Here is a 12,116-nt window from a genome sequence, read left to right on the forward strand (position 1 = left end):
CCATGTATTAAAAATCAGTCTAATTAATGAATTTGTGAAGCGAGGCCGTTTTTCTTTTCAGCTATGTTGTCAGTAGTCGTTTTGCCGAGACAGAACAAACAGGAAATGTGGGAGAACTAATCTTCCAGGACTTCTTAAACTCTCTAAGCACTCTAAGCTTTAGAAAAGCTGAGCAAAGTATTCTAATGTTAATGTGAATATTGAAAAGTACTTGCTTTCTTTTCTTGGTCATTGGCTGAGCCAGGAAGGGGGCCATCAGGTTCATCTGGCTGTTCTTCCGCAGTCACAGTTGGAGAGGCACTTTTGTTTACATCCGTATCTAGGTAACCAGAATGCTGAATCAGGTCAGGAACTATGGCAAGTGCAATTTCTGCAGTGCTGTGAATTTTTTTTTAATTGAGGGCAGTTTCTGTACATATGGCTTAGCTTAAAGGGAGGCTTTCAAAGGCTTTCAATTTGTTTTACACTTCCCCTTTCCTCCCTTACCCCAATTCTCTCCCATCCCCCCGTAACATCTATAGTTAGCTAGAAAAACATATCTTTACAGATACTTCCATAAGACATTTAGAAACTTTGTTAAGATCAAACGGCTCTCAAATAATAGAGAATAATTTTTTTTATTATACTTTGAGTTCTAGGATACATGTGCAGGTTTGTTACATAGGTATACACGCGCCAAGGTGGTTTGCTACGTCCATCAACCTGTCATCTGCATTAGCTATTTTCTCCTAATGCCATCCCTTCCCTAGCCTCCCACACCCTATAGGCCCAGGTGTATGATGTTCCCTTTCCTGTGTCCATGTGTTCTCATTGTTCGACTCCCACTTATGAGTGAGACCATGCAGTGTTTGGTATTCTGTACCTGTGTTAGTTTGCTGAGAACAATGGTTTCCAGCTTCATCCATGTCCCTGCAAAGGACAGAAACTCATCCTTTTTTTATGGCTGCAGTATATTTAGTATTTAGTATTCCATGGCGTATGTGTGCCACATTTTCTTTAACCATTCTAACATAGATGGGCATTTGGGTTGGTTCCAAGTCTTTGCTATTGTGAACAGTGCCACAATAAACATACGTGTGCGTGTGTCTTTACAGTAGAATGATTTATAATCCTTTGGATGTATATTCAGAAATGGGGTTGCTGGGTCAAATGGTATATCTGGTTTGAGATCCTTGAGGAATCACCACACTGTCACCCACAATGGTTGAACTAGTTTAAACTCCCACCAACAGTGTAAGAGCGTTCCTATTTGTCCACATCCTCTCCAGCATCTGTTGTTTCCTGACTTTTTAAAGATCGCCATTCTAACTGACCTGAGATGGCATCTCATTGTGGTTTCAATTTGCATTTCTCTAATGACCAGTGATGATGAGTTTTTTTCATGTTTTTTGGCTGCATAAATGTCTTCTTTTGAGAAGTGTCTGTTCATATCCTTCACTTACTTTTTGATGGTGTTTCTTTTTCTTGTAAATTTAAGTTCTTACCCTGTGGTGCCAAAGCCTTCTGAGGGTCTTTATTGGGATTTATTATTTTGTTTATATGTAAAAATAAATATCAGAAAGGTAGTGAAGTAGGAGAAATTTAGAGACCTTGAATAGTCCCTAAGTACCTGAATTCATGATGCTTGATTTTCCAGCTTTATTTTTTGTTGATTTGATATTTAAAAAAAAAAATCTCTGATTTTTAAAATTTTTTCTCGGGAAGCCAGAGTACTAAGGAATCATAATTGCATCCTAAGTTATTTCTGTTTCTGGGGCATCTTCCCAAGGGTGACTTAGTAGCATTGTGACTGCAGGAAGGATCTGTGATGTCGATGTGGCTGGCCTTCACAATTGAAGTCATGAAGTCCCTGGGATTTAGGAGCTTTTAATATTTTCTGTAGTGCCCATCATCATAAAAATCACTAAGCCCTTCACTTCTTTGTCTCATGGATGGGAAGTGGTCATTGCCAAACTGATATTTGATACTCTTCTCCTGATTTCATCTTCACAGTTTGAAAAGAGACCAGTTATCATCGAGCTAGACAAACAGGAAATGAAATGCTGCAGTATTCCCAAATCTTTCTCCAAGGAGCAAACTGACTCTTCTGGGCCACAAAGGGACTCTCACAGATAGTGCAGCATTAATGAAAAAGGACATGGGTCAGAGTTTTACAGAAATAAAAATACTGAACTTTGCCTTTGTGAGAAAAATTTTGTTCAGTTACTTGGCCCAAAAGGAGTGGATTGTTTTAGCTCTAAAATGTCCGAATTTTAAAGTTAGAATTTGCATGTTCGTTAATGCTACCTGGCCTTCACATATAGATGCTTTGGCTAAGTTACTGTCAACATTATGGTATCAGATTCGCCTTGTTTAAAGGCACACAGTATTCAGGATGCTGAGTGACAAACTTTATCCCACAGATAAAGGCCACCCATGATTTTGGCTTCCATGGCATATCTCCTACTCCTAAGCTAAGCCCTTTAAACTCAAAGATGCAGTAGTTCATGGTTTGCAAGCAGTCCAAAAGGCTTATTACACTACCCTAATCATCATTTTATCTAGTGCCAAGGGAGACTGACACACAGCAGTGACTAAGAGCAGGTGGTTACAGATTCCAAGAGAGTGGGTTGGAACCCTGACTCCTCAACCTACTAGCTTTTTACTTTGGGCAAAATTATATCACTTCTTTAAGCCTCAGCTTTCTCCTCTGTGAAATGAGTTAATAATATCGATCCCATAAGGTGGCTGAGAAGATTAAATGTAATAATGTACTTACAGGGCTCAGCTGAGGGTGACGCCAGGAATCCACTAAAAGATAACTATTATTAGTGATTATTTCATAAGGTGCCAATTATCCAAGAAATAGAAACAGCGCAAGGTCTGTGTGAGAAAGAAAAACTGGATTTAACATTGCTTAACAACTTTTTGAGATTCTTTCTTTTCTTAAATTCAGCTTTTAATCCATGATATTTGGCTAGAAAAATGGGCCCTACTAAAATGGACAATTGTAGTATGTTTTTCTCCAAACATAAATGGCTATTCAATTTTAACACAAAAATACACATAACATATATGTATATTATTAATGTCTGCTCTGGTTTGAATGTCTCCACCAAAACTTACATTGAAATGTAATTGCTATTCTAATAGTATTAAGAGGTAGAGGCTTTAGAAAGTGATTAGGAAATGAGGGCTCTGTCCTCATGAATGAATTAAAGCCCTTATTGTGGGAATGAGTTAGTTATCCCAGGAGTGGGCTCCTGATAAAAAGGATGAATTTGGCTTAGTTTCTCTCTCTGTCTTGCATGCCTATTTCCCTCTGCTATGTTATGATGTAACACAAAGATTTATCCTCTCGATCTTGGACTTCCTAGCCTCCAGAATCATGAGCCAAATAAATACCCAGACTATGGTATATATGTATATATATACACATAAATATATATGTATACATGTATGTATATATATGTATATATATGTATAATATATGTGTATATATAATACATATATATAATGCATATGTATACATATGTGTGCATATATAATACATATATATAATGTATATGTATACATATGTGTGCATATATATGTATACATACATACACACACACACACACACACACATATATATATATATAGATAGAGAGAGAGAGAGAGAGAGAGAGAGAGAGAGAGAGACGGAGTCTTACTCTGTTGCCCATGATGGAGTCCAGTGGTGTGATTTGGGGTCACTGCAACCTCCGATTCTCAAGTTCAAGCAATTCTCATGCCTCCGCCTCCCAAGTAGCTGGGACTGCAGGCATGCACCACCAGGCCTGGCTAATTTTTGTATTTTTAGTAGAGACAGTGTTTCACTATGTTGGCCAGGCTGGTCTTGAACGCCCGACCTCAAGTGATCCGCCTACTTCAGCTTCCCAGACTACTGGGATCACAGGTATGAACCACCGTGCCAGGCCCCAGATTATGGTATTCTGTTATAGCAGAAGAAAATGGACTAAGACAGCTTCCCACTTGTCTAAAATGTATATGTAAAATCCTTCCCAGAAGCCAATAATCTTCAAATATGTTTCCTATTCTAGGGCTAACAAGAGCACAGAAATTAAAAATGTTCAATTTCAATCTTAAAAGTGGCCTTATACTATGATATGTTTAATGTAGACCTAAAGACATAATCCTGACATGGTGGTCAGCGATGTGGGATAGTCAGAGTTGAGGGTCATCTAAGACAGAAACACTGTGTGTTGTGCACTACACAACCCTCTGGGGTACCATTCTCATGGTAACACTGTAAATGTTCATATTTGTTACAATAATTTTTGGCGTATCAAGAAAATATTTTAACAAAGAAAGTCAAGATAGTTTTCTAACATGGAAGTAAAAGAGTCTTGAAAAAGGGGTACTTACTTTTAACTCACACAAGGAGTGTATAGTCAGGCGCTGTCAATGGCACACTACATATATGATGGTGGTCCCATAAGATTTTAGTGAAGAAGAAAAACTCCTATTACCTAGTGATGTTGTAGCCATCATAATGTTCCAGTGCAATGCATTACTCATGTGTTTGTGGTGATGCTGGTGTAAACAAACTTAAGGCACTGCCAGGTGTATAAAAGCATAGCACGTGCAATTATGTACAGTACATAATAGTTGCTAATGATAACAGACAACTATGTTACTGATTCATGTATTTACTACACTATACTTATTATTATTATTTTATTGTTAGTTGACACGTAACTGCACATATTTATGGGATACAGAGTGATATTTAGATACATATATACAATGTATAATGGCCAAATCAGGGTAATTAGCATATCATCACCTCAATCATTTGTCATTTTTTTGTGTTGTGAACATTTAAAGTCTTTTCTTTCAGCTTTTTGAAAATATACAGTAAATTATAATTAACGGTTCTCACCCTACAGTGCTGCAGAACACCAGAACTCATGTCCCTTTCTAGCTGTAATTTTGTTTTCATTAATACTGTCTCCTCATTCTCCTCTCCCCCTGCCCTTCCCAACCTCACAATTCTGTTCTCTATTTCCATGAGCTCAATTTTTTTTTCTGCCACACGTAAGTAAGAACATGCGGTATTTATCTTTCTGTTCTTGGCTTATTTTGCTTAACATAATGTCCTCTAGGCTCATCCACATTGCTGCAAATGACAGGATTTCATTCCTTTGTATAGCTAAATAGTATTCCACTGGGCATATAAACCACATTTTCTTTACCCATTCACCTATGGATGGACATTTAGATTGATTCCATGTCTCAGCTATTGTGAATAGCACTGCAATAAATGTGGGAATCCAGGTGTCCCTTTGGTATACTGATTTTCTTTCCAGTAGTGGGACTGCTGGATCTTATATTAGTTCTATATTTAGTTTTTTGAGAAACCTCTACAATGATTTTCATATTGCTTCTCCTCATTCACATGCCCACCAACAGTGCATAGTGTTCTCTTTTCTCTGCATTCTCACCAGCATTTGTTAACTTTTGTCTTTTTGGTAATAGGCATCCTAACTGGGGTGAGGTGGTACCTCATTGTGGTTTTGACTTGTATTTCCCTTATGATTAGGTATGTTGAGCATTTGAGCATTTTTCCATATACCTGTTGGCCATTTGTATGCCTTCTTTTGAGAAATGTCTATTTAGATCCTTTGCCCATTTTTTTTTTTTTTGGCATGGAGTCTTGCTCTGTTGAGCAGACTGGAGTGCAGTGGTGTGATCTTGGTTCACTGCAACCTCCACCTCCTGTGTTCAAGTGATTCTCCTGCCTCAGCCTTCCTAGTAGCTGGATGTACAGGTGCATGCTACCACACCTGGCTAATTTTTGTATTTTTAGTAGAGATGAGATTTCACTATTTTGGCCAGGCTGGACTTGAACTCTTGACCTCAGGTGATCCACCCACCTCAACCTCCCAGAGTGCTGAGATTATAGGTGTGAGCCACCATGCCTGGCCCTTTGACCACTTTTTAATCAGAGGATTTGCTGCTGTTGAGCTGTTTGAGTTCCTTGTATATTCTGGATATTAATCCCTTGTCAGATGAATAGTTTGTCAATATTTTTTCCCATTCTAATAATTGTCTCTTTACTCTTTGATAGCTTCTTTTGCTGTGAAGAAGCTTTTGAGTTTTATATAATCCCATTTGTCTATTTTTGTTTTCATTGCCTGTACTTTTGAAGTCTTTAAAATCTTTGCCTAGACTAATGTCTTGAAGTGTTTCCCCTGTTTTTTTCTAATAGTTTTATACTTTCAAGTCTTAACATTTAAGTCCTTAATTTGTTTTGAGTTGATTTTTTAAATGTAGTGATGGATAGTGTTCTAGTTTCATTTTTCTGCATATGGATATTCCATTTCCCAGCACCATTTATTGAAGAAAGTGTCCTTTTATCCTTATATTGTTCTTGGCATCTTTGTCAATAAGCAGTTAGCTGTAAATATGTGAATTTATTTCTGTTCCATAGGTCTATGTGTCTGTTTTTATAAAACAACAATACCATGTTGTTTTAGCTACTACAGGTCTATGTGTCTGTTTTATAAAACAACAATACCATGTTGTTTTAGCTACTACAGCTTCATAGTAGATTTTGAAGTCAGATAGTATAGTGTCTCCAGCTTTGTTCTTTTTGCTCAGGGCTGCTTTGGCTATTCAGGGTCTTTTGTGGTTCCAAATTTTAGGATTTTTTTTCTATTTCTGTGAAGAATGTCATTGGTAATTTGACAGAGATTGCATGGAATCTGTAGATTGCTTTGGGTAGCGTGGTCATTTTGAAAACATTAATTCTTCCAAGCCATGAGCATTGGCTGTCTTTTCATTTGTGTGTGTGTGTGTGTGTGTGTGTGTGTGTGTGTGTGTCCCTTCTTCATTGTATTTCATCAGTGTTTGACAGTTTTCATTGTAGAGGTCTTCACCTTTCTGGTTAAATTTATTCCTAGACATTTTGTCTCTTTGGTAGCTGTTTGATTTCTTTTTCAGCTAGTTCATTACTGGTATATAGAAATGCAACAGATTGTTGTATGTTGATTTTGTATTTTGCAAATTTACTTAATTTATTAAGTCTAAGGGTTAATATTTATTATTAAGTCTAAGAGTTTTTTGTGGAGTCAGGTTTTTCTAAATATAAGATCATGTCATCCTCAAAGACAGACAATTTGACTTCCACTTTGCCAATTTGGATATACTTTATTTCTTTCTGTTGCCTAATTGCTGTGGCCAAAACTTCCAGTATTATGTTGAATAGAAGTGGTGGAAGTGGGCATTCTCTTGTTCAAGTTCTTAGAAAAACGGCTTTCAACTTTACCCCATTTTTTTTTATTTTTAAATATTTTTGTTAAAAACAAAGACACAAACACACACATTAGCCTAGGCCTACTCAGGGTCAGGGTCATCAATGTCACTGTGTTCCTTTTCTTGTCCCACTAGAAGATCTTCAGGGGCAATAGCGTATCATGGTAGCTCTGAATTTGTCATATGTGGCCTTCACAGTGTGGAGGTATGTTCCTTCTATGCCTAGTTTGTTGAGAGTTTCTATTACGAAGCAATGTTGAATTTTGTCAAATATTTTTTGTGAATCTGTTGTGATGATCATATTGGTTTTATTTTCCTGCATTCTTTTGATGTGATGTATTACATTTATTGACTTGCATATGCTGAACCATCTGTTCATCCCCAGGATACATCCCACTTGATCATGGCATAGGATCTTTTTGACATGTCATCGTATTTGGCTTGTGGTATGCCTCATGTGTGTCGATGCAAAAATTCTCAACAAAACATTTTGGGACAAGAAATGGAAGGCAATATAGGCCTAGGCTAATCTGTGTGTTTGTGTCTTAGCTTTTAATGAAAATGTTTAAAAATTAGAAATCATAAAATTTTAAAAATAGAAAAAAGCTTATAGATAGGGATATAAAGAAGGAAAATTTTTTTCTACAGCTGTATGATATGTTTGTTTTAAGCTAGGTGTCATTACAAAAGAGTTAAAAAATTAAAATGTTTATTAAGTAAAAAAATTATAGTAAGCTAATGTTAATTTATTATCAATGAAAGCAAAGATTTTAAATAAATATAGTATAGCCTAAGTGTACAGCCTTACACCTGCAGCAGGCTAGAGTAATGTCCTAGGCCTTCACATTCACTCACCACTCACTCATAAGAAGCAACTTCCAGTCCTGCAAGCTCTATTCATGGTAAGTGCCCTACACAGGTATGCCATTTTTTATCTTTTATACCGTATTTTTTACTCTACCTTTTCTATCTTTAGATACATACATATTTACCACTGTGTTGCATTTGCCTTCAGTATTTGGGACAGTCACTTGCTGTACAGGTTTGTAGCCTAGGAGCCATAGGCTATGCCATATAGTGTAGGTAGGTGTTTGGTAGGCTATTCTTTGGTAGGCTATTCCATGGAGGTTTGTGTAAGTGACAATCACAAAACGATGAACTCACTTGACACATTTCTTAGAACCTGTCAATTGTTTGACCATTGTCAAGCAATATATAACTGTATTTGAGCCACTGACAGCCAGTACCCTGGGTGTCTTCTGTTGAACCGGCCTTAACTAACCATGGGCCAAAGCAACCAGTTGTCATTGGCAGGGTGTGTCCTCCTTGACTCCCTTTGCTTTCTTTTCTGCTTTTGCCTCATCTCCTACCTGTTGTCTCAGGAGCTCTTAGGCTATCCTTTGGGTCTCCCTTAGGGCTTCTCAACTTTCCTTGTGCTATTCTGATTTTGTCTGCTCTGGCCTTCTAGTAATCTCTAATGTGCTTACTACTTAATATTTAGGAGACATTCTTTATGATTCACTTCATGATTCTTATAAGGGAGGCCGCACAGGTGTGAATATTCTGATTTTACAGATAAAAATACAAGGAGGTTCAGAGAAGTCAAATGACTCTCTGAAGAAACTGATGAAACTGACCAGACCTCCGGCCTGCTGACCCTTAGTCTTGTGTACCATTCCTCCTGGGATGCATCATACTGAATTCCGCTCAAGTGTGGGGGTTTGACTTCCATTCTCTTCCATTCTATGTTTGAACTCAGTGGAGAGACTAGGGTTGCTGTTTCAGTGAATGGGGTATTTTTGAGGCATGGCATATTTTCATTTCCCTCAAGCTGAGTGACTGACTTCTCTAGTCTCGAGGGAGATGATATGGATCACCTGGTAAAGTAGTTAGAAATTTGGTAGTCTGGCACCAGATTACCAAATTCATCTCTCCTCTCTGCTGCTTACCAGCTGGATAGTCTTGCAAAATGCTATAATCCTGCTTTCCACCTATAAAATGGATGATGATAATAGCACAATACTAATAATTCCATAGCAATATAAGATTATGAAAATTAATCAGATATGTAAAGCTGTTAAAATGGGCTAGAGCACAGTAAAGCACTCAATAAATGTTAGCTTACATTCTCTTAGGTCTAACCATGTTTGTTTCGCTGAATTTTCTAGGTAGGTTTCTTAGTAGGGACTCAATAGCTGTAAATGAATAAATGAAAGCCTTTGTGCTTTAGCTGTGAAAAGCCCTGCCTGTGGAAGGAGGCAGAGGCCAGTTTCCACATACTGTTTCTGAATGGCCTCAGCCGATCTCCTAGTGCTTGGAACTGGCCTGTTTCCCGTTACCACAGCTCTCATTCTAGGAACCTCTACCACTGACTCAGCGTCAGGGGAATTCTCTATGATTTCTAGAACCATTTATTTAGGAACAATTCTCAGCATCTCCTAAGGCATTGATTGTTCTGGGAACATTAAGAAAATATTGAAAGTCTCCTTTTCTCAAGCAACTTCATTTCTCTGTAGGGGAGAGGGCTGAGCTCACAGCTGACTCTTAAATCAAGGCAGCCAGGGCTACATTATATAGTCAGACAGTTTCACCATCCTGTGCTTCTCACTCTTCTTCTTGGCTAAACCAAACCCAGGCTAAATCCATCTCTCTGTTTACTCTGCCTGTATTTTTGCAGCAGAACATGGCTGGGAGAAAACATGCAACCATGTTGACTGGTCTCAAAATTTACCACCACAAACCTTAAGTGGGTCCTTGATGCTTCCTGGCAATGATAGTATCAGATTTCCTTAGTTCATCACTCTTCTACTTGCCTATGTGGCTCTCATGCCTTTTCCTCTGACCTCAAACTGCCATCAACTACCCTGTCACCTGCTAACCTTTCCTTTTTACTTCTCCAAGAGAACAGAAATAATCAGAAGGAAATTTTGACAAGCTTCATCCCCACTGCCACATCTTTCCATGACATATGTGCACTCCTGTCCATATATTCTGCCTCCTCTTGTTTCAGCAGATGAACCATCTGTGCTCCTCATTAGGGCCAATGGCCCAGTGGTCCTCAGATCTTACTCCCTCTCAACTATTCAAAGACATTGCTCCAGGGATTTTCCCATCTTCCCTTTCAATTAGCTCATTCTCATTGGCATGTAAACATACATTTATGTCTCCCACTCACCTTAAAACAAATAAACAATCTTCTCTTGATCCTATAATATATCCCCTTCCAGTTATCACTCAATTTGTTCCTTTTCTGCACAGGAACATTCCCTGAAGTCTTGCTTATATTTTTCTCTTTGTAGTTTCTCTCTTTGCTACAGTCTGAATGGTGTTCTGCATTCTTATGTTGAAACCCTAACCCCCGATGTCACTGTACATGGAGATAGGGCCTTTTTGAGGTAATTGTATTTAAACAAGGTCATGGGGGGGGTCCCACTCTGACAGAAGCCTGGCCTTAAAAGAAGTAGGAGGAGGAGGAAGAAGAGTCTTGGTATCCTGGCTCACCCTCATGCCTATAATCCTAGCACTTTAGGAGGCTGAGGCAGGAGGATCACTTGAGTCCAGGAGTTCAAGACCAGCCTGGACAACATAGTGAGACCTCATTGCTACAAAAAAAATTAATAAGTTAGCTGGGCATGGTGGCAGTGGGTGCCTATAGTCCCAGCTGAGGCTGAGGTGGGAGGACTGCTTGAGCCTCGGAGGTCAAAGCCGCAGTGAGCTATGATTGCACCACTGTAGCGTCTCCTGGGTAACAGAGCAAGACCCTGTTTCAAAAAATAATAATAAAATAAAATAAAAAAGAAGGAAGGAGAAAGAGAGATCACTAGCCCTCTGCCATGTGAAGGCACAGGGTCTGCAAGCCATGAAGAGGGCCTCACCAGGAAACAAACCTGCCAGTACTTTGATTTTAGACTTCTGAGCCTCTAGAACTGTGAGAAAATGAATTTCTGTTGTTTAAGCCAGTCAGTTTGATATTTTGTTGGGGCAACCCAAGTAGACAAAGATGCTCTTGAACCACTGTTTTCCCCAGCCATGTTCTGCTGTACAGATACAGGCAGGAGTAAGCAGAGAGATGCATTTAATCAGGGTTTGGTTTAGCCAAGAAAGTATGAGGAAGCACGAGAAGCACAGGATGATGACACTGTCTGGCCATGTAACGTAGCCCTGGCTGCCTTGATTTAGAGTCAGCTGTGGGCTCACCCTCTCCCCTACAGAGAGATTAAGTTTCTTGAGGACAGGGGCTTTTTTTTTTTCATCCTTATATTTCTCCTTACATTTCTCAACTATCTCAGCACAACTGATACATTAAATCAAGAGGTGCTTGAAATACTTCTTAAAGAAGTCCTAGAGAATCTCCGGACGCTGAGCCAGTGGGTAGAGGCTTTCTATCTATCCCTTGATACTGCTCTCTTGTCAAGATCCCCTCTGACCTGTTTATCATAAATCCAGTGGTTAATTCTCAGTCCTCATCTTACTTGCCCCCTTAGCAGCTTTTGACAGAGTTGACAGCTGTCTTGTCCCTGATACTCTTCCTTTACTTCTCTTCACTTTTCTGCTGCTCCTTTGAATGGATTTCTCGTTCATCTCCCTGACTTCTGAGTGATTGATCCATCATCTCAGTTGCCTAGACCTTTCCTGAAAATCCTGCGTTCTTGGAAACCCCTCACCTACCTCTGAATGTTGAAATGCCCTAGAGCTCAATCCTTGGACTTCTGTACTTGTTACCTTGATGATCCCCCCCAAACCTAATGGCTATAAGCTGATGTTCTCTCAAATCCTCTTCTGCCAAAACCTGCTCCCCTGTATAGTGTTTCCCATTGCAGTAAATGTCAATAGCCTTT

General features: G+C 38.9%; 1 protein-coding gene across 1 annotated transcript in view; it reads right to left on the reverse strand.

The window, feature by feature from the left end:
- The window catches only part of FAM81B (family with sequence similarity 81 member B), a 76,408-nt gene extending 64,521 nt beyond the window's left edge, over positions 1 to 11,887 (reverse strand). Inside the window, exons 1-2 of the mRNA XM_010340365.3 lie at positions 11,814 to 11,887; positions 216 to 378 (exon numbers count right to left, since the gene is read on the reverse strand). Of these exons, the coding sequence (XP_010338667.2) occupies positions 216 to 378; positions 11,814 to 11,887 (237 nt within the window). The remainder of the gene's footprint in view (positions 1 to 215; positions 379 to 11,813) is intronic.
- Between the last annotated feature and the right edge of the window lie 229 nt (positions 11,888 to 12,116).

This window comes from Saimiri boliviensis, chromosome 1 (genome assembly GCF_048565385.1).
Source record: "Saimiri boliviensis isolate mSaiBol1 chromosome 1, mSaiBol1.pri, whole genome shotgun sequence".
Lineage (NCBI taxonomy): Eukaryota > Metazoa > Chordata > Mammalia > Primates > Cebidae > Saimiri > Saimiri boliviensis.